The 26,809-nt window shown below is 49.2% G+C and overlaps 1 protein-coding gene across 29 annotated transcripts in view; it reads left to right on the forward strand.

Moving 5' to 3' along the window:
- Nucleotides 1–13,954: 13,954 nt before the first annotated feature.
- Nucleotides 13,955–26,809, forward strand: part of ABI2 (abl interactor 2) — a 90,623-nt gene continuing 77,768 nt past the window's right edge. For 6 of the 29 annotated variants that reach the window (XM_083154179.1, XM_083154204.1, XM_083154192.1 and 3 more), the window contains exon 1: nucleotides 13,964–14,370. In XM_083154179.1, the coding sequence (XP_083010305.1) occupies nucleotides 14,254–14,370 (117 nt within the window). In that variant the 5' untranslated portion in view covers nucleotides 13,964–14,253. Of the gene's footprint in view, nucleotides 14,371–26,809 lie in introns of all 29 variants that reach the window. The other 23 variants (XM_083154195.1, XM_083154180.1, XM_083154197.1 and 20 more) reach the window with 10 other exon arrangements.

Genomic DNA, 26,809 nt, shown 5'->3' on the forward strand with positions numbered 1-26,809 from the left:
AGTCTAACCTACTCCCCCCCAGCCTAACCTTAACCTCCAACTAGTGCCTAAGTCTAACCTAAACCTGCCACACCCTAACCATAAACTCCAACTAGTGCCTAAGCCTAACCTAACCCCCAAACTCTAACCTCACATTAGTGCTTAACCCTACACCTCCCCCCACAGCGCAGGTATGGAGGGGTAGTAGGGTTACGCCTCTCCCATGCCTGTACAGACTATGTGTCATAACACTGACCGGTGGGTAAAACACGCTGGTATGGAGGGGTAGTAGGGTTACGCTCTCCCATGTCTGTACAGACCATGTGTCATAACACTGACCGGTGGGTAAAACGCGCTGGTATGGAGGGGTAGTAGGGTTACGCCTCTCCCATGTCTGTACAGACCATGTGTCATAACACTGACCAGTGGGTAAAACACGCTGGTATGGAGGGGTAGTAGGGTTACGTTCTCCCATGTCTGTACAGACCATGTGTCATAACACTGACCGGTGGGTAAAACGCGCTGGTATGGAGGGGTAGTAGTGTTACACCGCTCCCATGCCTGCACAGACCATGTGTCATAACACTGACCGGTGGGTAAAACACACTGGTATGGAGGGGTAGTAGAGTTACGCCTCTCCCATGTCTGTACAGACCATGTGCCATAACACTGGCCATGTGTGCTTGCGCACACTAGGAATTTTTTGTGGATTACAGTGCAGCATCAAGCAGGGATGAAAAGGGGGGAGGGAGACATTACATATATTACATAAAGACATTACAAGCATTTAATTTCTAGCTACGACTATGGTGGTCAGGTCGCCAAGTAGGGACACGTTGTTTGGCTGTTGATATTGGGGTTGCATTCGCTTTGATTGGATTGTTCAGGTGATGGACGGCTAACGGAAAGAAGCTTCTTGCTGATCTGGACATTTTGACGGGGATGGACCTGAACCGTCTTCTGGATGGTAGGATGTCGAACAGGTTGTGACCGGGATGCAGCTTGTCGTTTGCGATCTTCTCAGCACGTTTCCTTACCCTGGATGAGAACAGATCCCTTATCGGGGGGAGGTCGGTCCCTATGATCCTTTCCGCAGTCTTCACTACCCTCTGCAGTTTTTGTTTGTCGTTCTCGCTTGCGCCACCGTACCAGATTGTGATCGAGGAACATAAGACAGACTCCACGATGGTGGAGTAGAATACGCACAGCAGCTCCTGTGGGATGTTGAATTTCCTGAGTTGCCTCAGGAAGAAAAGGCGCTGTTGGGCCTTTTTGATGTTTGTGGTTATGTTTAATCCCCATCTTAGGTCACTGGACATGGTTGTCCATAACACTGACCAGTGGGTAAAACACGCTGGTATGGAGGGGTAGTAGGGTTACGCCTCTCCCATGTCTGTACAGACCATGTGTCATAACACTGACTGGTGTGTAAAACGCGCTGGTATGGAGGGGTAGCAGGGTTACGCCTCTCCCATGCCTGTACAGACCATGTGTCATAACACTGACCGGTGGGTAAAACGCGCTGGTATGGAGGGGTAGTAGGGTTACGCCTCTCCCATGCCTGTACAGACCATGTGTCATAACACTGACCGGTGGGTAAAACGCGCTGGTATGGAGGGGTAGTAGGGTTACGCCTCTCCCATGTCTGTACAGACCATGTGTCATAACACTGACTGGTGTGTAAAACGCGCTGGTTTGGAGGGGTAGTAGGGTTACGCCTCTCCCATGTCTGTACAGACCATGTGTCATAACACTGACTGGTGTGTAAAACGCGCTGGTATGGAGGGGTAGTAGGGTTACGCCTCTCCCATGTCTGTACAGACCATGTGTCATAACACTGACCGGTGGGTAAAACGCGCTGGTATGGAGGGGTAGTAGGGTTACGCCTCTCCCATGTCTGTACAGACCATGTGTCATAACACTGACTGGTGGGTAAAACGCGCTGGTATGGAGGGGTAGTACGGTTACGCCTCTCCCATGTCTGTACAGACCATGTGTCATAACACTGACTGGTGGGTAAAACGCGCTGGTATGGAGGGGTAGTAGGGTTACGCCTCTCCCATGTCTGTACAGACCATGTGTCATAACACTGACTGGTGGGTAAAACACGCTGGTATGGAGGGGTAGTAGGGTTACGCCTCTCCCATGTCTGTACAGACCATGTGTCATAACACTAACTGGTGGGTAAAACGCGCTGGTATGGAGGGGTAGTACGGTTACGCCTCTCCCATGTCTGTACAGACCATGTGTCATAACACTGACCGGTGGGTAAAACGCGCTGGTATGGAGGGGTAGTAGGGTTACGCCTCTCCCATGTCTGTACAGACCATGTGTCATAACACTGACTGGTGGGTAAAACGCGCTGGTATGGAGGGGTAGTACGGTTACGCCTCTCCCATGTCTGTACAGACCATGTGTCATAACACTGACTGGTGGGTAAAACGCGCTGGTATGGAGGGGTAGTAGGGTTACGCCTCTCCCATGTCTGTACAGACCATGTGTCATAACACTGACTGGTGGGTAAAACACGCTGGTATGGAGAGGTAGTAGGGTTACGCCTCTCCCATGTCTGTACAGACCATGTGTCATAACACTAACTGGTGGGTAAAACGCGCTGGTATGGAGGGGTAGTACGGTTACGCCTCTCCCATGTCTGTACAGACCATGTGTCATAACACTGACTGGTGGGTAAAACGCGCTGGTATGGAGGGGTAGTACGGTTACGCCTCTCCCATGTCTGTACAGACCATGGGCCTTATTCTGATCGGTGCGGCCAAACGTGCGTACGTTCACTATTAACGTACGCTAGCCGTACGCGGCCGTTGGGGTTAAGTCCACCCACAAATCAGCCGCTTACGTACGGGCAGAAATAACGTAGAGGGGGAGTGGCGTACAAATGAGCGTACGGCAACGTACGAGGATGGCCCAGCCCTTGCACTCCGACAACAGGCGTACAACTGAGCGTACGGCGCCGTTTACGGACGTCTTTCGTCCGTCTTCCCACCGACTTCTTGCGGAGATCTGAGCGTACGCCAGCTTGCACGGACGGGTCCCTATTGTTTTCAATGGAAAACACAGCTTATGTCACCGCTCGTGAGAGTGAGCGTACGTCCGTGTACGCTGCCATACCCTTCACATATATGGACCTGCAAATCTTGCCTTTCAACTACAAATCTGACAATTGATTAATTAATCTATTTGTTATTCAATTATTGTTTTCTATTAACTCAATTGTCTACCTTAATAAAGACCTAATAAAACCACATTTGAACCCTCATTACATGTATATTTGTTATGTTCTAATGTGGCATTTTAATCACTATCTATGTGTCCCCATATTGCTGTTACTTTTACATCAAGTTATGTTGGTGTTTCTGTATATGTACTAAATTATGTCCATAATTACTTTGTCCACAATGTGTAACATGTATACCTACCCTGATGTTATGTGTGATGTTTTAATCTAACAACAATAAACATGCATGCATTTTCACTATGTGTTATTTTACTCAAAAACACACACATTCACACATCAATCATTACCCCTCACCTCAAATTACAAGTATAACTTACAGTACACATCTGTATGTACCTACCCTTACAAGCCCTCTAACATATTTATTAGTAAAAACACAGGCAATTTCGAACTGTACATAAACTTTTATTTAGGACAAAAATAATAAGGGGGGGGGGATAAAAAAAAATTAAATCCGGGCCTCCAGAAGTCCAAACAGGATCTGGAGGTACAGGAGGGTCAGTACAATCTCCCGCATTAGGGCTGCCACCTCCTCCTGCTGCTGTTCAGTGTCTGTAGTGAAGGGATAAAAAAAAAAAATTAATATATAACATACACAAATGTTTGTTGTATTTGTACATAATAAAAAGTTCAGAGTTATGTGTGAAGGCCACATACCGTATATACTCGAGTATAAGCCGACCCGAATATAAGCCGAGGCCCCTAATTTTGCCCCAAAAATCTGGGAAAACTTATTGACTCGAGTATAAGCCGGGGGTGGGAAACACAGCAGTTACTGGTCTGACACACACACACACACACATACGGTATTACCGGTAGTATACATACAAACAGCGAAGAACTCACAATGTATACAAACAATACTGACAAAAACACACAAATGGTATACACACAGTTGACACAGACATACACACACTTGCACAGTATACATACACATGCACAGTATACACACATGCACAGTATACATACACACACAGACATGCACAGTATACATACACACACAAACATGCACAGTATACATTACATACACACACACAGACATGCACAGTACACATAGTGTGTAAAAAAACAGCATAAAGGTAATAAATTACAGCACATACGGTACCCAGAGCCCCCTCACTGCCCCCCCCCCCCCCCACACACACACACACACACACCAGAATTTATTTAAGGTAACATTTCATGTTGGTACGGTACCTTTATTCACAGTACCGGTACTTTAGACGCAGGACGGAGCAGAGGGAGCAGAGCACCAGGCAGGAAGTGTCCACCTCTGACACTCCTGCGTGTGTCCGGCCCCTGCTCTGTCCTGCTGCAGCGCGGCGCCGGCGGGAGAACGGGCGGGCAAGGTAGGGAAACGGCTGGTGAGCGGTTAGAGCGGGCGGATAAGGCAGGGGAGCCGGCGGCAGCAGTGCACAGCTCCGGCGCTTTGTGATATGTTTGCGCCCGGAGCTAGTGTTCTGCCGGCTCCGCCGATGCGAATTTTCACTTGACTCGAGTATAAGCCGAGGAGGGGGTTTTCTGCCCAAAAAATTGGGCAGAAAAACTCGGCTTATACTCGAGTATATACGGTACATTTTTAAACTACATTGAAGATGGGTCTGCTGTAAACACAGTACTAAAAAATAATATGTTAACACACACATACTGTACATAGTAAATAACATTAATTCAATTACTCCTTCATGGATGAATGTATGCTGTATCCCAATTGGTACTTTGGTTTTGGGGGACTGTCCTCTAACCTCACAATTAGGCTGTGCTATTTAAGGGTTATGACATTGTTGTGGCTTAAGCACTCCTTACTATTTTAAATTTCGGACATTGCTGTACAAATTATAGGCCTACAGCTATGTTTGTAAAGCATGCATCCGCATGGCCTCACACACTATTACCAAAACAATCTCTACATTTATGTTGCACCAGTGCCAGATTAAGCCTTCGGGGGGCCCGGGGTACTTTAGACCGGGGGGCCCCCTTGCACTTGTCATTACTGGCCGCACACTGCATGGGAGAATATTATACTGTCAAAACACAGAGTAAAGGCAGAATAAACTTGGTCAATGGTTAACTGCAGGGGATATATATATATATATATATATATATATATATACACACACACACACACACACACACACACACACCACATGAAAAGCCTGTGTTTGTCCCTCTGCCCCTTACTCTGGAGGAAACCTCACAGTCCTAGTGCTGCCTCTGATTAAAAACCCTCACATGACTAAGCTGCTGCTGCTGTTCTCCATGGACCTGAGAAGCATGTAATGAGCTCCACCAATCAGAGCTCAGCACAAACTTCTCAGCCTCTGTCCTCTGGTGCAAAGTGTCATGGGACTTAGTCAACTCCCAGAAATGCACTGCACACTTGTGCAATCAGTGTGCCTTGGCTCCCGATGCTCAGCACCATAAATCATTGTCACATTGGCAGATAGGTGAAGCTGCAGCACTACCCCACCCATGCACAAAACCTTTAGCTAAAAAAAACAAATAAAAACTTAAATTTTTTTTTTTTTTAAATACATGACAACCACAGGGGGCCCCTAGCTAGAGGGGGGCCCAGGGGCACTGACCCCTTGTGCCTCCATTATAATCCGGCCCTGTGTTGCACATCATGCTGGGAACTGGAGTTACCCAACACCTGGAGCCACATAACTACCACACCACTAATGTCGGATATCTCATTGGATGTACTGTTATGTCAATTATTCAAGGGGTGAGGTCATACTTCAGACATTAATCATGCAAACTAATTGATATGCTACACCCAAAAACTGAGTAAATACTTAAACCCCCCCCTATACACCCCATATCCCCCCCTATACACCCCATATACACCCATATACCCCCCCTATATACACCCATATACCCCCCTATACACCCCATATCCCCCCCATATACCCCCCTATACACCCCATATCCCCCCCATATACCCCCCCTATACACCCCATATCCCCCCCATATACCCCCCTATACACCCCATATACACCCATATACCCCCCTATATACACCCATATACCCCCCCTATACACCCCATATCCCCCCCCTATACACCCCATATACACCCATATACCCCCCCTATATACACCCATATACCCCCCCTATACACCCATATACACCCACATACTCAGGAACATATTTATAAAAAGTACAGAAAACATTAGCTAAAAAACGCAGACATACTAGTAATCAAAACTTACATCGGGCAATATGGCGGCGAAGGGTGCAGAGCAAAACTGGCTGCCGCCGGCGCAGGTCGGACCAGCGCCGCTCAACTTGCCCCAGGCTTCTGCGGACGCCGGTCGTCGAGTATATTAGGCGGCGGGCTGCAGTATACGCCCGCCGCTTGTCCATGTTGCTGACATATGGGCCCCTGGGCCCCAGGTGACGGTCCATTACGTCAACCAGGGCCAACAGCTCCTGGGTCGTAAACGGCCTAGCCCTGGTAGTAGTCATAGTGCCAATGGCGCAGTTAATAATTGCAGGTACATATATCACTTTTGGTGCTTGCTGATTGGTGTAAAAAATTGTTTGTTTGGTATTAACTTTATTAATCCCTCTTACATTAACAAACTGGATGCGAATAGAAACTTACGCGGACCGTTCCGATATACACACACCATAACCAACAGCATGCATTCAATGTATAGAGAGGAACTGTATATACCGTGTGCGGAAAATAATACACGCAACCATTTACTTACAACTACGCTGCTTAAAGGCGGCACGATACACCGATTTCCATGGAGAGGAGTACTGTATTTACAGTGTGCGGAAAATAATACACGCAACCCTCTACTTATAACTACGCTGCTTAAAGGGCCACAATGCAACATGTTGCTGTATGACAATTTCATACACATTACATATGTAAGGAAAGCATTGTAACGTGATGTTTTGAAATGTGACTCACAAAGCATACACGAACTCCAACAGATACCAGCTGACAACACTCATCATTGGAATGACAGGTGCACACATTTCACGATGTAGCCCACAATGCTCCACAACCTGTGTATGTGCATATACAGGTGATTGATCAGGTGCGTTGAGACCTGCGTAATTTAAGCGGGAATTATCGGCGGGAAATATCGGCGTAAATGAGCAAATACATTGCGGTGAAAAATATACGCCCCCTTGTTCATGGCGGGAGATTAACATATAAATATTCAGTCAGATGCAGGCCACAATTGCTGCAAACATGTCTAGTTCAGACGATTCCGCAGCTGAGGACGCTCTCCAGAGAGCAAGAGCAGAATCCTTGCTGGAAAGGTTGAGGCAGAGGGAGCAGGAGAGGACAAGGAGGAGCCAAGACCAAGCGGGCCCCTCAGTAACAGGCCCTGTTCAACCTCCACCAGCTCCACAAGGGCCAAGCAACCAGCCAGAACAAGAGGTTGCATCTCTCCAAACAGGTGTGACCCAGCAGGTGCATGGTGAGAGAACTGGGGCCACCAGAAAACGAGCTGCAACATCTAGGGTGAGGACTGAGCAGGATACCACCACCAGAAAGAGAAACCCTGCATTTGTAGAGGCCGAAATGCGAATTCTAGTGCCCAGGGCACGCGAATGGATTGAATTGCCAACCAGGAAGCCGGGTGCCAGTGCAAGGAGAAACCTTTGGGAGAAGATCACAGAGGAAGTGAACCAGGTGGCACCAGTGGTCAGAAATTGGGACGCGGTGAAGAAAAGGTTAGTGTGTTTGTCAGGGCTATTTTTCAGCAGTCTCCAGCAGGAACTGAGGCCCTTATTCTAGTTCACTCTTTCTGGCCAAATATTTATTAGATGGACAAAACCATGTGCACTGCAGGTGAGGCAGGTGTTACTTGTGCAGAGATAATCAGATTTGGGTGGGGTTTTACACCTGCCTCACCTGCAGTGCACATGGTTTTGTCCATCAAAGAAATATTTGGGCAGAAAGAGTGAACTAGAATAAGGGCCTCAGTTCCTGCTGGAGACTGCTGAAAAATTGCCCTGGTCTTTGTCCCCCTGATGTCATATGTGTGTACATATGTTACATGTATGTTTTGAGACTAATAGAAAGGTGTGTTTGTAGATAGTGCTACACTTCAATGTCACATGTGAACACAACCATGTCTAATAACCCACATTGATATATGAAACATGCACCATTGGTGTGATGTGAGGTTATGGGCACAGTTCTGCTCATGTGAAGTATGTGATGGGACAAGAGAAAGTGTGTTTTGTAAAGAGTTGTTGTAACATGTTCCATATGATGCTACTGAAACAAGAATGACCAAACTGTGCACATGTAGCTGGTGAGAAACTACACATCCCAGTATGCCATTCCATAGTTAAATTACTCCATAATAACCACATTGTCAAGCTATGGTGGAATGTGTAGTTTCACACCAGGTGGAGGTGCATAATTTGGCCATGGATGATGTCATTTCTGCATAGTGATGTATGTATGTGCATTTAGTGGCCTAATGAATGAGATGAGACACTGAAATGCCTCCTAATTGAGACATGAATGTGTGTGTGGGACACATATGGCAAAAAAACATAAGATCACCCACACTAGGAAATGTCACGTAGCTAGGGGTACCACATAGTCCCTTTAATTCCGGACACATATTAATTACACAGGTTCTGTGGCTGGCTGACTTCAAGACTCCACTTCACCTAATTTTAAACTGCCACAGAACCTGTGTAATTAACATGTGTCCGGAATTTAAGGGACTAGGTGGTAACCCTACACGTAGCACAGGGGTGCACATATCTCATGGTGATATTTGTATTTTTAAACTTGTAGGTGGACTGACTTCAAAACGGCAATGAAGAGGAAGATGACTGACCGGTACAACCACAGCAGGTCCACCGGGAGAGGTCCTATGCCCGACCATTTGGAGTATACCCCCCTGGAGCAGGACTCCTTGGACGTGATTGATGTGGGGGAGGTCAGGGGGATCTCCAATATGGACAGTGAGCTCCCGGCGGAGGTCTTTGCTGCTGCTTTTGATGGTAAGTCACAGTAATGCATTGTATTTAGAAAGATATTTTTTATTGCGTATGTGATGGTGACATTGTTTTCAATTCTTATCCTAGAAGAAGCAGAAACCCAGGATGTACCGGCAGCATCTTCCTCTGCAGAGCCACAGGTGGAGCAAGTGGTCCAGCCTCCACCAAGACGTCGCCCCCAGCACCAGCCACAGGAGACATGGGATGAGAGCCTGTTGGTGACACTGGAGAGGATCGAGCAGCAAGGGGTGGATGCTGCGATCCGTCAGCAGCAGGTGGCGGAATTTCTGGCGGAGTGGAAGGCCACAAACAGGCTGCAGTGTGAGGCCTTGAACCGCATTAACGACACTCTGGCGGCTGGCATAGTAAGCATTGGCCAACACCTCAGCCGCCAGAATGAACTTCTTGCGGAGCAGCTGTCCACCGCCAGGTCCCTAAGGGACAATCCCCCATCTGCTGCCCCACCCCAAGCTGCTCCCCAACCTTCCACCTCTGCTGACCCTCCTGTGTCGACTAGGGGAAGACGCCGCAAGGCAGCTGAGCCAAAGGCCCCTGTCCCCAAGGCCCCATCTAAAAGGGGGAAAAAAGGGCCCAAATAATGAGACCTGGTTCACTTCCTCTGTGGTTGGACCCCAAATGTTTAAATTGCACTGGACATCCGCTTCCTGAGTTGGCCATCTATCCATTTGCGTGCCATGGGCATGAAAGTTCGTATTTTGACCTCTACAAATGCAGGATAAATTTGTGGTGGTGTGTATCTTGCTTAGTATTCACCCTGGTTGTTGCAGTACGTATTCTGGTGTCCCCATTTCTTTCACCATTGCATTTGCAGGGTAACACATGTTTGGAGATATGCAACCTCTTGTTCTGGCTGTTTTATTATTTGTGTGTCTATTTTATTTGTTTATTTGATTTCTCACATTAAAGTGTGAAATAAGCTGTGATGCTGAACAGCAAATAAATTTATTTTACAAATTAAATCAAAATTGTGGTATGTGTCATTTCTTGTGTGAAAAAAATACTAGATTTATGTGTACTTACTGACCAGGGTATTTTTGAACATTTGTTGAAGTGTGGTCGAAGTTTCCCATGTGTAACCCTCTCCATGGCCATTCCCATGTTCCTATCCAACTTTTCCCTGCTAATTAGTTTGTGTCAGCACATGTGCAGAGCAACTTAATAGGTGAGAAAGCAGTTTGTGTGCAGGTGAGGTAGCTCCTACAGTAGTAGGTAAAAGCAGGTCCAGAACAATGCTTTCCTCATGGAGTGGGTGAGGCAGACAAACAAGGGTGAAAAGGTACATTTGTGTAGGAATGCATATGTGTCCTCCCTAAAAAAAGATGTGTGAATGGGCCAAACATGATAAAATAGCTTGTGAACAAACATGCATAACTTTTTAAATATATATGATTTTACAGTGTCATAAGCAGATGTAGGAATCCTTTGTTAGAGAGATGAGAGTGCAATAATGTGATTGGTGGCATCTTACATCCAGAGTGTAGTCAAATCCAAATCATAGCAGATGAGATAGTGGTACAGGTCATTATTTTGGGTACTATACAAAGATTGTGTGCAAAATAGTGGTCATGGGCTTAAAACATTGCTGAAACATCCTTTGTAGGTGTTAGATGTGGTTTATGTTATTGTATCCTAAATACAAAACCTATGTTAGTATTAGAGTGAACACGTTGACACATGTCGACTTGTGTAGATTGAGTGTGCTACTGTGTAAAGTCTATGAAAGCACGTAGTGAATGTGTCTAACTGTTTAGCAAATACCTACCTTAGCGTATATAAGCAGGTCTTAAAAAGATTCTTACCTTAAATTAAACAAACCTTTAAATGTGGAGAAGTATAGAAAGATAAGCTTCCAATGTGTTTGCGTGCTGTGTGTGGCTTGCAGGCAGTGAAGTAATGGTTTGGACTTAATAGACTGCAGCATTGCTTATTACATTCAGGTGTATGTGTTTGAGTAGTAATCAGCGTTAATTAGCAAACTCAGGCGCACGCTGGCATGCGGTATCTGTAGGGGTGGTCTGAGCTGGCGGTTGGCGGGCGCTTGTCTGGTGTCCGAAATGAACGGTGCTTTAGTCGATCGTGCGGTAGTAGCACCGCTCATTTTTGGTGCACACCCCCGTGTACGCCCATATTTACGCCCATTTTCCCTCATTATTTCGGCCGCTCCCCTCAACACGCCCCTATGCCGCCCCCAATACCCGTACACTCGCGTACAGGTTTTTTCGCACGTTGAGACCCGTCCGTAAGCGTTGTTCAGTGGTCGCGCCTGCGCATTAGCGAATCTGCACATGCGCAGATCATGAAAAACCCCGGGACGTACGCGTACGGCCCGGCCGCACCAACCAGAATAAGGCCCCATGTGTCATAACACTGACTGGTGGGTAAAACGCGCTGGTGTGGAGGGGTAGTAGGGTTACGCCTCTCCCATGCCTGTACAGACCATGTGTCATAACACTGACCGGTGGGTAAAACGCGCTGGTGTGGAGGGGTAGTAGGGTTACGCCTCTCCCATGCCTGTACAAACCATGTGTCATAACACTGACCGGTGGGTAAAACGCGCTGGGAAGGAGGGGTAGTAGTACGGTTAAACCACTCCCATGCCTGTACAGACCATGTGTTATAACCAGTCAGGTGGATAAAATGCATTGGGTAGGAGGGGTAGTAGGGTTACGTCTCTCCCATGTCTGTACAGACCCCATTTCCTAACACTGACTGGTGGGTAAACAGCGTTGGTGGGAGGGGTAGTTTGGTTACTTCCTGTTTTTTTTCCGGTGCGTGGGATGGCGATGTGGGTGGAGGCTCCATGTTGTTTTGGTGCTGAAGTGCAGCGTGCGAAGGAAGACGTGCAAGGGAAGAAGCTTAAAAATAAATCAAAATGTAGAATTCAGTTCTTGCATAAGTGTATTAATTTCTTCAAAAATCATGAGAGCAGCTTGATTTCTTATATGAACTGTATATATATATATATATATATATATATATATATATATATATATATATATATATATACACAAACACAGGGGGCCCAGCACTCACTACAACAAACTAACTCACCTTAACATTCAAATAATCATATAAATAAATAATGGGGTTTTAGTTCATGAATTGATCAATGCATTTAAGCTTGCAGCCCATCGCCAAGGGACCCCATTTCACTGCAAGTCCTACACTGGTGTAGGATGGGCTGCAAGCTTAAATGCATTGATCAATTCATGAACTAAAACCCCAGGCCCGAGGTACACCCCACACCCCAACTAACAGAACCGTATATCAGGGTTAGGTACTTGTGGATTATCACGGCTCCCACGATGTGCATCGCATAGCAAAAAATCAAATCGCATCGCATGCGATCGCATGCGTTTTTTAACAGAAAAGCATACAAATGCATTGAAATTAGTATCAAACATGTTCAATTGCCCCCAAATCTAATTTTTGAGGCTGTACCACCCCCACTATCAACGCAAACCCGAAGCGTGGCGAGTGCAGCAAGCCCACGAGGGGCGGCGGTACGCGCCCTACGACCTTTTCATACCCCCACTATCCACATCGGCGTGGAGTTGAGAATAGAAAGTGTGGCGAGCGCAGCGAACCACCGAGCCCGAAGCGTGGCGAGCGCAGCGAGCCCCGCGAGTGGACATGGATACCTTCACAGATACCTCGCGGGCTTCACAGGTGTCCGCGTCCCCTCGCCACGCTTCGGGCTCGGTGGCTTGCTGCGCTCGCCACACTTTCTATTCTCAACTCCACACCGACGTGGATAGTGGGGGTATGAAAAGGTCGTAGGACGCGTACCGCCGCCCCTCGCAGGCTTGCCACGCTTTGGGTTCGCGTTGATAGTGGGGGTGGTACAGCCTCAAAAATGACATTTGGGGACAATTGAACATGTTTGATACTAATTTCAATGCATTTGGATGCTTTTCTGTAAAAACGTAAAAAAAACAAAAAACGGCAAAAATCGCATTCCATTGCATGCCACTATATATGGCATGCGATGGGAGCCGTGATAATCCACAAGTACCCAGGGTTATAACAGTGGAAGGTGTTCCTTATACTGTAACACTTATTCAAATCAATACCAAAAGGTGGGAATCTAATTTAAAGAAATCCTGAAGTATTTCCTGTATCAAAAAGGATTATTGCCGTATAAAACAGAATGTAATCCAGAATGGTGACGCCACACTAGTGGGAGAATTCCTCCTTAGTGTCGGCATATGAAATTCAATCCCACGATAGCGCAGTAAGTTATTCACTGCTCTGCTGGCTGGGCCCCATGTTATCCTATGGGGAGAGCGTTACAGCTTCGCCCGGTGCTATCTTCGGTTCCCGGGGCGCTAGCGACGCGGGGCTGGGCTCGTTGGAAAGCTCTGGCTCTCATTTACAAAATGGGCCCATTTGGAGAGTGGGCCTGGAGCTATAGCTCCATCAGGCCCATTGTTAATCCGCTGCATGTTGGGAGATATGTTTATACAGTATATGTCATCCAGCTGGTGTGAGGTAAACTGACTGACGTCACCCATGCAGGGCACGTGACTGGCCTCTGCCATCAGCACCCCCCTCCCAGCCCGCTCGCTCTGTTGCCATAGAGACCGTGCGAAGCGAGGATGCAGCCGCGAGAGCCGCAAAGAACGCGCTCACCCCTTTCCCGTCCCGAACTCATTCAGCGCGGCCGGGCCCTCACTGCGCAGGCGCGCTTTTCCTGGGCACGCCCCCTCCCTCTACACCGTGCCCGCGGGATCAGGGACGCGCGCCTCCCCGGCAGCAGCAGCATCAGCAGCATCAGCATCTGGCGGTGCGCGCCCCCCTCTGCTCTCCTCACAGCCTGTGCGCGCCCCCGGCCTCCCCCTGTGCGCGTCCCCGTCCTCCCCCCTGTGCGCGCTCCCCGCTCTCCCTCCGCCGCAGTGTAGCAGCAGCAGCAGCAGCAGCGGGCAGCAGTCAGTGTGTAGCGGCGGCGGCTGCGGGGCTCCCGGCAGGAGGAGGATGTACTGCTGCTGCGGCTCCTGAGAGAGAAGATGGCGGAGCTGCAGATGCTGCTGGAAGAGGAGATCCCCGGCGGCCGGAGGGCCCTGCTGGACAGCTACACTAACCTGGAGCGGGTGGCGGACTACTGCGAGAACAACTACATCCAGGTCTGTGTGCCCCCGTGTGCTGGGTGATGTATAGGCATGGGTGAGAGTCTGTGCCCTGTGCTGCCCCTCACTGACCCGGATCTCACCCCAGTGCAACCCTGGCACTACCCATATACAGACCCCTCACACTGGCTGTGCCCATATACCCACCCCTCACACTGACTGTGCCCATATACCCACCCCCTCACACGGGCTGTGCCCATATACCCACCCCTCACACTGGCTGTGTCCATATACCCATTCCTGACATTGGCTGTTACCATATACCTACCCACCCCTCACACTGGCTGTGCCCATATATCCACCTCTCACACTGGCTGTTACCATACACCTACCCACCTCTCACACTGGCTGTGCCCATGTACCCACCTCTCACACTGGCTGTGCCCATATACACACCCCTCACACTGGCTGTGCCCATGTACCCACTTTTCACACTGGCTGTGCCCATGTACCCCCCCCCCCCTTACAGTGACTTTGCCCGTGTACCTACTCTCCACTTGCACAGGCTGTACCAGTAATGCCACCCTCTCCTCACACTGATGTGATGCCCTACAACCTTCTTCATACACAGGCATGGCATGGCATATACTGATATCGGCTGTGTGTATTGCCAGGCTCTGATGGCATGGTGCTGCCAGTTTACAAACATTATCTTTTCTACCCATTTAATATGGTCCTGCCTGGTTCTCATGTGCCGATTCTGGTGGCATACATCAGTGGGCAGATAAATAATCATTGGGCGGCCATTCATCATGCCACCTGTGCATATAGGGACATTGTGGGTATTGATCGGCTGAGATGGATGATCTGCTCCAGCTGGGTGTTATTTATTAGGTATTGCTATAAAATGATCATTCATCGGGGACAGATAAGCCCAAGCGTTACTCTGCTGGTGTACGGCAGTGTGCCAACCCTCGGTCATATATCTCCATAATGTATGCGTGTGTACGTCTGATGGGGCTGCATCCCTGCATGTGTGCATCCCTGCGCGCGTGCGTCTGATGGGGCCACATCCCTGCGTGTGCGTCTGATGGGGCCGCATCCCTGCGCTTGTGCGTCTGATGGGGTCGCATCCCTGCGCGTGTGCGTCTGATGGGGTCGCATCCCTGCGCGTGTGCGTCTGATGGGGTCGCATCCCTGCGCGTGTGCGTCTGATGGGGCCGCATCCCTGCGCGTGTGCGTCTGATGGGGCCGCATCCCTGCGCGTGTGCGTCTGATGGGGCCGCATCCCTGCGCGTGTGCGTCTGATGGGGCCGCATCCCTGCGCGAGTGCGTCTGATGGGGCCGCATCCCTGCTCGTGTGTGTCTGATGGGGCCGCATCCCTGCTCGTGTGCGTCTGATGGGGTCGCATCCCTGCGCGTGTGCGTCTGATGGGGTCGCATCCCTGCGCGTGTGTGTCTGATGGGGCCGCATCCCTGCTCGTGTGTGTCTGATGGGGCCGCATCCCTGCTCGTGTGCGTCTGATGGGGCCGCATCCCTGCTCGTGTGCGTCTGATGGGGCCGCATCCCTGCGCGTGTGCGTCTGATGGGGCCGCATCCCTGCGCGTGTGCGTCTGATGGGGCCGCATCCCTGCGCGTGTGCATCCCTGCGCGTGCGTCTGATGTGGCGGCATCCATGCGTGTGCGTCTGATGGGGCGGCATCCCTGCGCGTGTGCATCCCTGCGCGTGCGTCTGATGGGGCCGCATCCCTACGCGTGTGCATCCCTGCGCGTGCTTCTGATGGGCCGCATCCCTGCGCATCCCTGCGCATGTGCGTCTGATGGGGCCGCATACCTGCGCGTGTGCATCCCTGCGCGTGTGCGTCTGATGGGGCCGCATCCCTGCGTGTGTGCATCCCTGCTCGTGTGCGTCTGATGGGGCCGCATCCCTGCGTGTGGGTCTGAAGGGGCCGCATCCCTGCGTGTGTGCATCCCTGCGTGTGCGTCTGATGGGGCCGCATCCCTGCGTGTGTGCATCCCTGCGTGTGTGTCTGATGGGGCCGCATCCCAGTATTTACCAGTGGTATCCGGTACATCCATCTGCTGCTGGTACATGTAAGCAGCCGTGCAGGTAGCTGTGTACCTGATTTATATCATGTGTGCTGTAGGGGCCGATGGATGGATATATATATATATATATATATATATATATATATATATATATATATATATATGTAGATAGAACGTGTACCGCTGCTTGCTCTCAGGCTCTCTGGCTGTTACACGTTTGTCCCAGGTTTCTTGTGTATGAAGAATTTGGGTGCAGGCTGCTAATAGCCCCCAATGCCCCGACAGCCATCCATGGGAACGTTGCTGTATCTGCAGAATATTTGTATTATTTAGATTGCCATTCATGTAAAACCACATAGGAGAACGTAGTGATGGAACATGTGTCATATCCGAGAACACGTGTGTGCGAATCTCTGGCGTGCGTGTGCTTGTGAATGATTGGGGACTGATCATGGGCGGTATATGTGAGGGCTGCTGAGACTGGGTAAGACTGTTTCCTGCTGCCCCGGAGAGCCAGGAATCAGGCAGCACATGTGACGGTGGGAACGTGAGGCTCAGGTGTCACTGGCCGTGTCAGCGGGACCTCTCCTTACTGTAACCGTGATTGTGTAACTGGCCGTGTCAGCGGGACCTCTCCTTACTGTAACCGAGATTGTGTCACTGGCCGTGTCAGCGGGACCTCTCCTTACTGTAACCGTGCTTGTGTCACTGCCCGTGTCAGCGGGACCTCTCCTTACTGTAGCCGTGATTGTGTCACTGCCCGTGTCAGCGGGACCTCTCCTTACTGTAACCGTGCTTGTGTCACTGCCCGTGTCAGCGGGACCTCTCCTTACTATAGCCGTGATTGTGTCACTGGCCGTGTCAGCGGGACCTCTCCTTACTGTAGCCGTGATTGTGTCAATGGCCGTGTCAGCGGGACCTCTCCTTACTGTAGCCGTGATTGTGTCACTGGCCGTGTCAGCGGGACCTCTCCTTACTGTAGCCGTGATTGTGTCACTGGCCGTGTCAGCGGGACCTCTCCTTACTGTAACCGTGATTGTGTCGCTGCCCGTGTCAGCGGGACCTCTCCTTACTGTAACCGTGATTGTGTCACTGGCCGTGTCAGCGGGACCTCTCCTTACTGTAACCGTGATTGTGTCACTGGCCGTGTCAGCGGGACCTCTCCTTACTGTAGCTGTGATTGTGTCACTGGCCGTGTCAGCGGGACCTCTCCTTACTGTAGCCGTGATTGTGTCACTGGCCGTGTCAGCGGGACCTCTCCTTACTGTGATTGTGTCGCTGGCCGTGTCAGCGGGACCTCTCCTTACTGTAACCGTGATTGTGTCACTGGCCGTGTCAGCGGGACCTCTCCTTACTGTAACCGTCATTGTGTCACAGCGGGTGTATGTAACACTGATGGGGCGTCACATTGGGTTATGGGATGTTTATGTAATACTGATGGGGCGTCACATCATATATATGGGGGGTCAGTGTAACACTTATGGGGCGTCACATCAGATATATGGGGGGGTCCGTGTAACACGAATGAAAAGAGTTTGAATTTAATCAGAGAAGTTAATCGATGTTGAAGAAAATATTATTGGGGGCATTGGATATTACAATAATGTTTACATCTAGTTTTTGACATTTGTTAAATATACAAATGTCCACGTTCTGTGCTTGCTTTGCCTTATCCCAAAGCTTAACCCTTTGAGTGCCAAGTGAATTTGTCAAAATAGGTGTGAAAATTGACAAGCAATCCTTGTTCTTCGTCATAACGACCGGTAATGTCACCTTATATAGGAAATACACAACCTCTTCTATTAGTATTTATATAACAAATGTGAGCGACGCTGGGATTTTTAGCGGATATTTTGTGCATCTCTCACAGATGTTGGCACTCAAAGGGTTAATCCCAGAATCACCTCATTATTGATGATAATTTCCTAACCGTTGCTTTAGTTGTGGCCCCGGCATCCTGCTATACCTCCCCTGAGCGGCCCTCGGCGTCTCCTGTAATATGTACACTATGGTGGGAGATCCCTCTGCCCATGACGGGACATAGGGGGTTATACTGGTTGATTCATAAGGCTGTGAATTTGTGGCCTTGCGAGTCCACCAAACCGGCCCAGCAAATGCCGGGACGTCCGCCCCCCTCGCAGAGTGTGTTCCAACGCACTGGCTGAGAATGGATGGTTAATCCGGTGCACGCTCTTGCTATGTTAGGTGTGGGCACCCTGTGTATGCGCGTGTGCAGAGCAAAAACAACATTCCCCATGCGAACGCAGCCCTGCTACGTACATATCCGAATAACCCCCCTAGCGCATTGCTACATAGAGGAACCATTGCTACTTTTTGGTATTACTAATGGGGAAGCAGTCATCTATTAGAATGAACTTAGGTCTACAGTCATTAGGTCGACCCCACTAGGTCGACTGGCAGGAAGGTCGACCTGACTTAAGGTCGACATAGGCCAAAGTCGACATGACTTAAGGTCGAATTTGCATAAAGGTCGACATGAGGAAGGTCGACTGGTCATAAGGTCGACATGGGGTTTTTCACTGTTTTTCGAGCCGACATGTGCCGACAGGCGGTATTTCATGCCCTACCATCCACTAGGGCGTGGAGGAGGTTATTAAAGCTGTGGCGAGCGAAGCGAGCCACCGTGCCTGAAGCATAGCGAGCGTCCGATTCTCCATTCATGTAAAACCACATAGGAGAACGTAGTGATGGAACATGTGTCATATCCGAGAACACGTGTGTGCGAATCTCTGGCGTGCGTGTGCTTGTGAATGATTGGGGACTGATCATGGGCGGTATATGTGAGGGCTGCTGAGACTGGGTAAGACTGTTTCCTGCTGCCCCGGAGAGCCAGGAATCAGGCAGCACATGTGACGGTGGGAACGTGAGGCTCAGGTGTCACTGGCCGTGTCAGCGGGACCTCTCCTTACTGTAACCGTGATTGTGTAACTGGCCGTGTCAGCGGGACCTCTCCTTACTGTAACCGAGATTGTGTCACTGGCCGTGTCAGCGGGACCTCTCCTTACTGTAACCGTGCTTGTGTCACTGCCCGTGTCAGCGGGACCTCTCCTTACTGTAGCCGTGATTGTGTCACTGCCCGTGTCAGCGGGACCTCTCCTTACTGTAACCGTGCTTGTGTCACTGCCCGTGTCAGCGGGACCTCTCCTTACTATAGCCGTGATTGTGTCACTGGCCGTGTCAGCGGGACCTCTCCTTACTGTAGCCGTGATTGTGTCAATGGCCGTGTCAGCGGGACCTCTCCTTACTGTAGCCGTGATTGTGTCACTGGCCGTGTCAGCGGGACCTCTCCTTACTGTAGCCGTGATTGTGTCACTGGCCGTGTCAGCGGGACCTCTCCTTACTGTAACCGTGATTGTGTCGCTGCCCGTGTCAGCGGGACCTCTCCTTACTGTAACCGTGATTGTGTCACTGGCCGTGTCAGCGGGACCTCTCCTTACTGTAACCGTGATTGTGTCACTGGCCGTGTCAGCGGGACCTCTCCTTACTGTAGCTGTGATTGTGTCACTGGCCGTGTCAGCGGGACCTCTCCTTACTGTAGCCGTGATTGTGTCACTGGCCGTGTCAGCGGGACCTCTCCTTACTGTGATTGTGTCGCTGGCCGTGTCAGCGGGACCTCTCCTTACTGTAACCGTGATTGTGTCACTGGCCGTGTCAGCGGGACCTCTCCTTACTGTAACCGTCATTGTGTCACAGCGGGTGTATGTAACACTGATGGGGCGTCACATTGGGTTATGGGATGTTTATGTAATACTGATGGGGCGTCACATCATATATATGGGGGGTCAGTGTAACACTTATGGGGCGTCACATCAGATATATGGGGGGGTCCGTGTAACACGAATGAAAAGAGTTTGAATTTAATCAGAGAAGTTAATCGATGTTGAAGAAAATATTATTGGGGGCATTGGATATTACAATAATGTTTACATCTAGTTTTTGACATTTGTTAAATATACAAATGTCCACGTTCTGTGCTTGCTTTGCCTTATCCCAAAGCTTAACCCTTTGAGTGCCAAGTGAATTTGTCAAAATAGGTGTGAAAATTGACAAGCAATCCTTGTTCTTCGTCATAACGACCGGTAATGTCACCTTATATAGGAAATACACAACCTCTTCTATTAGTATTTATATAACAAATGTGAGCGACGCTGGGATTTTTAGCGGATATTTTGTGCATCTCTCACAGATGTTGGCACTCAAAGGGTTAATCCCAGAATCACCTCATTATTGATGATAATTTCCTAACCGTTGCTTTAGTTGTGGCCCCGGCATCCTGCTATACCTCCCCTGAGCGGCCCTCGGCGTCTCCTGTAATATGTACACTATGGTGGGAGATCCCTCTGCCCATGACGGGACATAGGGGGTTATACTGGTTGATTCATAAGGCTGTGAATTTGTGGCCTTGCGAGTCCACCAAACCGGCCCAGCAAATGCCGGGACGTCCGCCCCCCTCGCAGAGTGTGTTCCAACGCACTGGCTGAGAATGGATGGTTAATCCGGTGCACGCTCTTGCTATGTTAGGTGTGGGCACCCTGTGTATGCGCGTGTGCAGAGCAAAAACAACATTCCCCATGCGAACGCAGCCCTGCTACGTACATATCCGAATAACCCCCCTAGCGCATTGCTACATAGAGGAACCATTGCTACTTTTTGGTATTACTAATGGGGAAGCAGTCATCTATTAGAATGAACTTAGGTCTACAGTCATTAGGTCGACCCCACTAGGTCGACTGGCAGGAAGGTCGACCTGACGTAAGGTCGACATAGGCCAAAGTCGACATGACTTAAGGTCGAATTTGCATAAAGGTCGACATGAGGAAGGTCGACTGGTCATAAGGTCGACATGGGGTTTTTCACTGTTTTTTGAGCCGACATGTGCCGACAGGCGGTATTTCATGCCCTACCATCCACTAGGGCGTGGAGGAGGTTATTAAAGCTGTGGCGAGCGAAGCGAGCCACCGTGCCTGAAGCATAGCGAGCGTCCGATTCTCATTGCCAACTGTGTCCATGTCGACTGTGTCGACATTCGGATCAAAAACCAGTGAAAAACCCATGTCGACCTTATGACCAGTCGACCTTCCTCATGTTGACATTTATGCAAATTTAACCTTAAGTCACGTCGACCTTGGCCCGTGTCGACCTTAAATCAGGTCGACCTTCCTGCCGGTCGACCTAATGACTGTAGACCTAAGTTCATTCTGATAGATGTACCGATTCCTACTAATGTCACCCCCCAGCCATGGCCACGGAGCGTCTCCTGCGGTGGTCACTGCTGTACACGTCCCTAAAGAAGAGAATGAACAAATGGCTAACTGTAATGTAGGATATGTCCTACTAGCTGGCGCACCCAGCGCTGCCCGGGATTGTAGAACTGTGTACACACCGTGCAATATATCGCTCAGTGACCAGAGATGTGGGAGCCGCAGGGGGAAATAGCTGAACATGGGATTTATCGCCCACAGCCCAAGTCACTGGCAGGATGGTCGCTCAGCGATATGTGCTTAATATCGCCCGCGTGTACACAGCTTAACAATGTTTGCTTACAGAAATACATTACAATTTTAAACACACAGTATAAATAACATTGTTCTGTAAAGTGCCCACACGGGGGTGGATCAGGTGGTCACCAGCAAGTTGTTAGACAGTCATTAAGTAGACACCACCGACATGCATTTAAGTCGACATGTGTCTAGGTCGACAGGGTCATTAGGTTGACATGGGTTAGGTCGACAGTCAAAAGGTCAACATGGTTTTTTTTACTGTTTTTTGACCCGAATGTCATCATAGTCAACATGAACACATGTCGGCTCAAAAACAGTGAATATCCCCCTGTCGACCTAATGACACATGTTGACCTTCTTGCATGTGGACCCATGTCGATCTTGGCTTGTAAACTGTAGATTTGTATAGAAAGACTGAAGGACACATTTTTGCTTTTATATAGTAGAGGGAACTTCCTAGTAATTTCTAGTAATAATAACCATGGTATACCTTGTCTCTATGTAACAACCATCATGTTAGCAATGCAGCCATTATTATCAGAGCCCAGATATCAGAGTAGTGGGCGCCGGTGTGATATGACCCCACGGAGCTAGGCGTCATTACTTCTGTCCTCCAGACAGACTGCGGCTGATGAATAGTCTGAAGGTAACCCTAGGGGTTGTCTGCCAACGTTGTGGATCAGGCTACGGGCTCACCCTGAGCTGCTGGATCACTGGGCACAGGAATTGGCTGAGCTTAGGACAAGGCCCGGAACACGACTGTCTGTTATCACCAGTAATGGGAAATGCTGTTCTCCTGCCACTGCAATCCTCCTAATGCCGGAACGCTGTACTGAGACGGAGGAGCGATCGCTGAGATTGTGTCGTCTCACAAGCACAATGTTTTCTTGCACTATAAATGTGGTTACTTTTTCCTATAAATGATATTGTCTGATTCAGGCCTGATTGCAAATGCAAAATCTTTGTCATGCTGCACTGCAGGTGGGGTAGATGTAATGTGTGCGGAGAGTGTTAGATTTGAGGGAGGTATTTTGTTGCTGTGGAGAAATTTACACTGCAATTTAGATTTCAGTTTGATCACCCTTCCCCAAATCTAAAGGAGGCTGTACATCAGAAATACATCCAGTCCGCCTATCACAAAAACGCGGAATGTCTATGACGGAGATCCTTGTTGTAGTTAATGCAGGTTGGGGTGCGGGGGCAGGGGGGTGGGGTACACCGGCCCTGTACAGGCACATTCCTGAAACCTGAGTCATGAGAACGGACAGCAGTGGTATATATTGGATATAGGAGAACGGACAGCGGTGGTATACAGCAGATATAGGAGAATGGACAGTGGTGGTATACAGCAGATGTAGGAGAACGGACGGCAGTGGTATACAGCATATGTAGGAGAACGGACAGCGGTGGTATACAGCAGATATAGGAAAACGGACGGCGGTGGTATACCGCAGATGTAGGAGAACGGACGGCGGTGGTATACAGCAGATATAGGAGACCGGACAGCGGTGGTATACAGCAGATATAGGAGAATGGACAGAGGTGGTATACAGCAGGTGTAGGAGAATGGACGGCGGTGGTATACAGCAGGTGTAGGAGAACGGACGGCGGTGGTATACAGCAGATGTAGGAGAACGGACGGCGGTGGTATACAGCAGATGTAGGAGAACGGACGGCGGTGGTATACAGCAGATGTAGGAGAACGGACGGCGGGGGTATACAGCAGATGTAGGAGAATGGACGGCGGTGGTATACAGCAGATGTAGGTGTATACAGTATATAGCTATGAACCATCGGTGTAACTGATGAGCCCACCCCCCTGAGTGGAGTCCCTTGCACCTGGGTGACCAATCACACGCCATAATGAAGAGGTTGTGGTTTACAGCAGATGATGTCACTGATTAGGCCTAGGTGCTACATAGCAGCCTGCAAAGCTCAGGGTGGGGGTGTAGCATTACATAGATGGCAGCATTCACAGCAGTCACAAAACTAGGACGCACAAGACGACCTGAAGGTTTTTTTTACACTGGCTTCATTTTGCTGTTTCTGTATTTCTCCTTGTGCTAGAAAGCTCTATAATTATACAGTCTGATCTCTAGAAATGTCAGCTATAAATATAATGGTAGTGCAGTGATTATATGTTAGGATGGGAAGCAGGTCCATGCACATCACTATTCTGGTACCTGTCATTTAGTACAGTCCCTTTATTTTCCTAATTGCTGAGCACACTGACTTAACTTACAGCCAAATGTATCAGTAGAAAACTGCGATGCAGAGTGTGCGTGAGGCAGAGTGGGCACTGTACACGGCGGGGAAGAGTGGGTGCTGTGCGGGGAAGAGGGGTCGCGTGGGTGATGTGCAGGGAAGAGGGGTCGCGTGGGTGCTGTGCGGGGAAGAGGGGTTGCGTGGGTGCTGTGCGGGGAAGAGGGGTCGCGTGGGTGCTGTGCGGGGAAGAGGGGTCGCGTGGGTGCTGTGCGGGGAAGAGGGGTCGCGTGGGTGCTGTGCGGGGAAGAGGGGCCGTGTGGGTGCTGTGCGGGGAAGAGGGGTTGCGTGGGTGCTGTGCAGACCTGGCTGGCTGCACTGAGGAACGATTGTCACATGATCTGTGCTGTAGCAGTGTGCACCTAGCCATGACTTGGATCCGATTCATAGATCTACAGTGTCTATATAGACAGTTAATAAGTCTACCCCAAAAAGTTGACAGGGTCAAAAGGTCAACATGAGATTTCAAAGCATGGTAAGTGTAGCGCTCGGCACACTAATTGGGGCTTCATGTCGACAGTTTTGACATTGACAACAAAAAATGAGAAAAACGTATGTCTACATTTTCATGTCGACCTTTTGACCCTGTGGAACTTTTGGGGAATTGACTATTTATCTAGATGCTGTATATCTAATAATCCACACATCTATCACCGGGCCGTGATTCTGCATTGGTTATGGGATAAGAGGCTGACAGTGTCTTTGTCGACACAAGCAAAAGGTTGACATGGATAGTGTCCACACATGGAAAGGTTGACATCATTTTTTCACCTGAGCATGTGTACCCCCAATGAGTACTGCTAGTGGTACCCCATGACTCGGCACATGTTACCCATTCCACATGGATGGCAAAGTCCAGAAAACAACAACATCTTTTCCCAAAAAATCACATGTGAATCACATGGACCGCATCCCCTCTGTATAACCAGAGCCGTGACTTGTGGCGCGAGAGAGAACAGGCGCATGCCCCAGGAGGTGTTACTCAGGCTCACTATTACTGTTATGGGGTGTACACATGTTGGATTCAGGGTCATTTTCCGTTTGATTTTTTTTATAGAAGCAAAATAGAATCAAAATCGAATCGAAAATGACCCTGATGCACCAGCTGCGGCATCTGGATCAAAAGCAGAAGTAGACTTTCCTGGCAGCATCTTCCCCCCCGCCGCTCTCCCTCCCTCCTGTTTGATTCCGGCAACCCGCCAGATCCCCCCGGCCGTTGATATGGAACCGGTATTAGTATAATATAGTGACAGTAATGACGTGAGGGTACATCTCTGTACACAGCATACTCCTGTACACTTAATAGTTAATGTGGGACTGTAGAGGGTTCCTTAACTCCAGGAATGACCTCAAATGAGAAAATAATCCACCTTCGCTCTATGGAGTAAGCAAGATAAAATCTCTCTCTATTCAGACCTATTCCAGACTGATGTAACCCATACATAGGGGTACGTTTACTAAGCCAAGAGACAGATTTATCAAAGTGATAAACAGCCAGCCAATCAGCACCCAACTGTCATTTTTCAAACCCAGCCTCTAACATATAGGGTTCGCAAATCCTCGCTATAGCGCGTATTTTACCACAGACTACAGGCAGGGACCCGTTTTTTTTTTTTTAAACAGGCCGGTCCCCTGGGACGCGGTCCGCTTGGATTGGTCGGCGGGCAGTAAGTGGCAGGATGGACACAGTCTCCCGGGCGGGTCTGTAACTGCAACAGCTGTGGCAGGATGATGACTCCCCCAAATCTAACTCTCTGCACATGTTACACCTGTCCCCCCCCCTCTCTGTGTTGCACATGGTTTTGTCCATTAGAGAGTGAATTTGCTGTTGCAAGTGAACCAGAATAAGGCCCTCAGCTTCTAGGAAGTCCTGACATATACAATGTTTTCTTATCATTATATTTGTTTTATCAGCAACATAATTTGTAACTAATTTGTTAAATAGTTTCCTATGAAAACAGAGATAGTATTTGTTATTTATTTAAATAGTTGTAGGATAACGGATTTCAGCAGGAGACATCCCCGTGATGCAGTGATCAGTCTCCATTCATTTTCCCATGCACCTCTATGAGGGTACAACAAACAATTAGCTGCACTCCCCATATAGTCATACCCCCCACCCCCCCTCTGACCCTATGGTTATGGAGGCTGAGCACCAGGAACCTGTCACTGATGACCTATCAGACGCCCTGTGCTATGACTGGCTTCCAGCTCGCAGCATTGATTTGCAGTGACAGGTAAGGGAGACGCCTGTCCTTGTAAATCTCTGCTCCAGCCGCCATCCAGGCCCCATAATACTGAGGCTGGCATTATACTGACTTGTTACATGTGCATAGTGATATATGGGCCTGGGCTCCTGCAGCTGTTTATATACAGTATATTATATACATTGGGGGGGGGGGGGGGGGGGGGTCTCTCCCATGCGACTGAGTGGTACTAAGATGGTGCTAGACAGGTTCCAGGTCTACCTCACAAGGTCGACATGAAAAGGTAGACGTGAGTTTTGAATGAGTTTTCTTTAAGCTGGTTTGTTCTTGCTTCACTATGAGGGTGTGCGTTACAGTAACGAGGGTCTATGTCAACAGTTGTTGACACTGACACCAAAAAAAGAAGAAAAACTTGTGTACCTTTTTCATGTTGACATTTTGACCCTGTTGACCTA

This window comes from Crinia signifera, chromosome 7, assembly GCF_055691185.1.
Source record: "Crinia signifera chromosome 7, ASM5569118v1, whole genome shotgun sequence".
NCBI classification, from domain to species: Eukaryota; Metazoa; Chordata; class Amphibia; order Anura; family Myobatrachidae; genus Crinia; species Crinia signifera.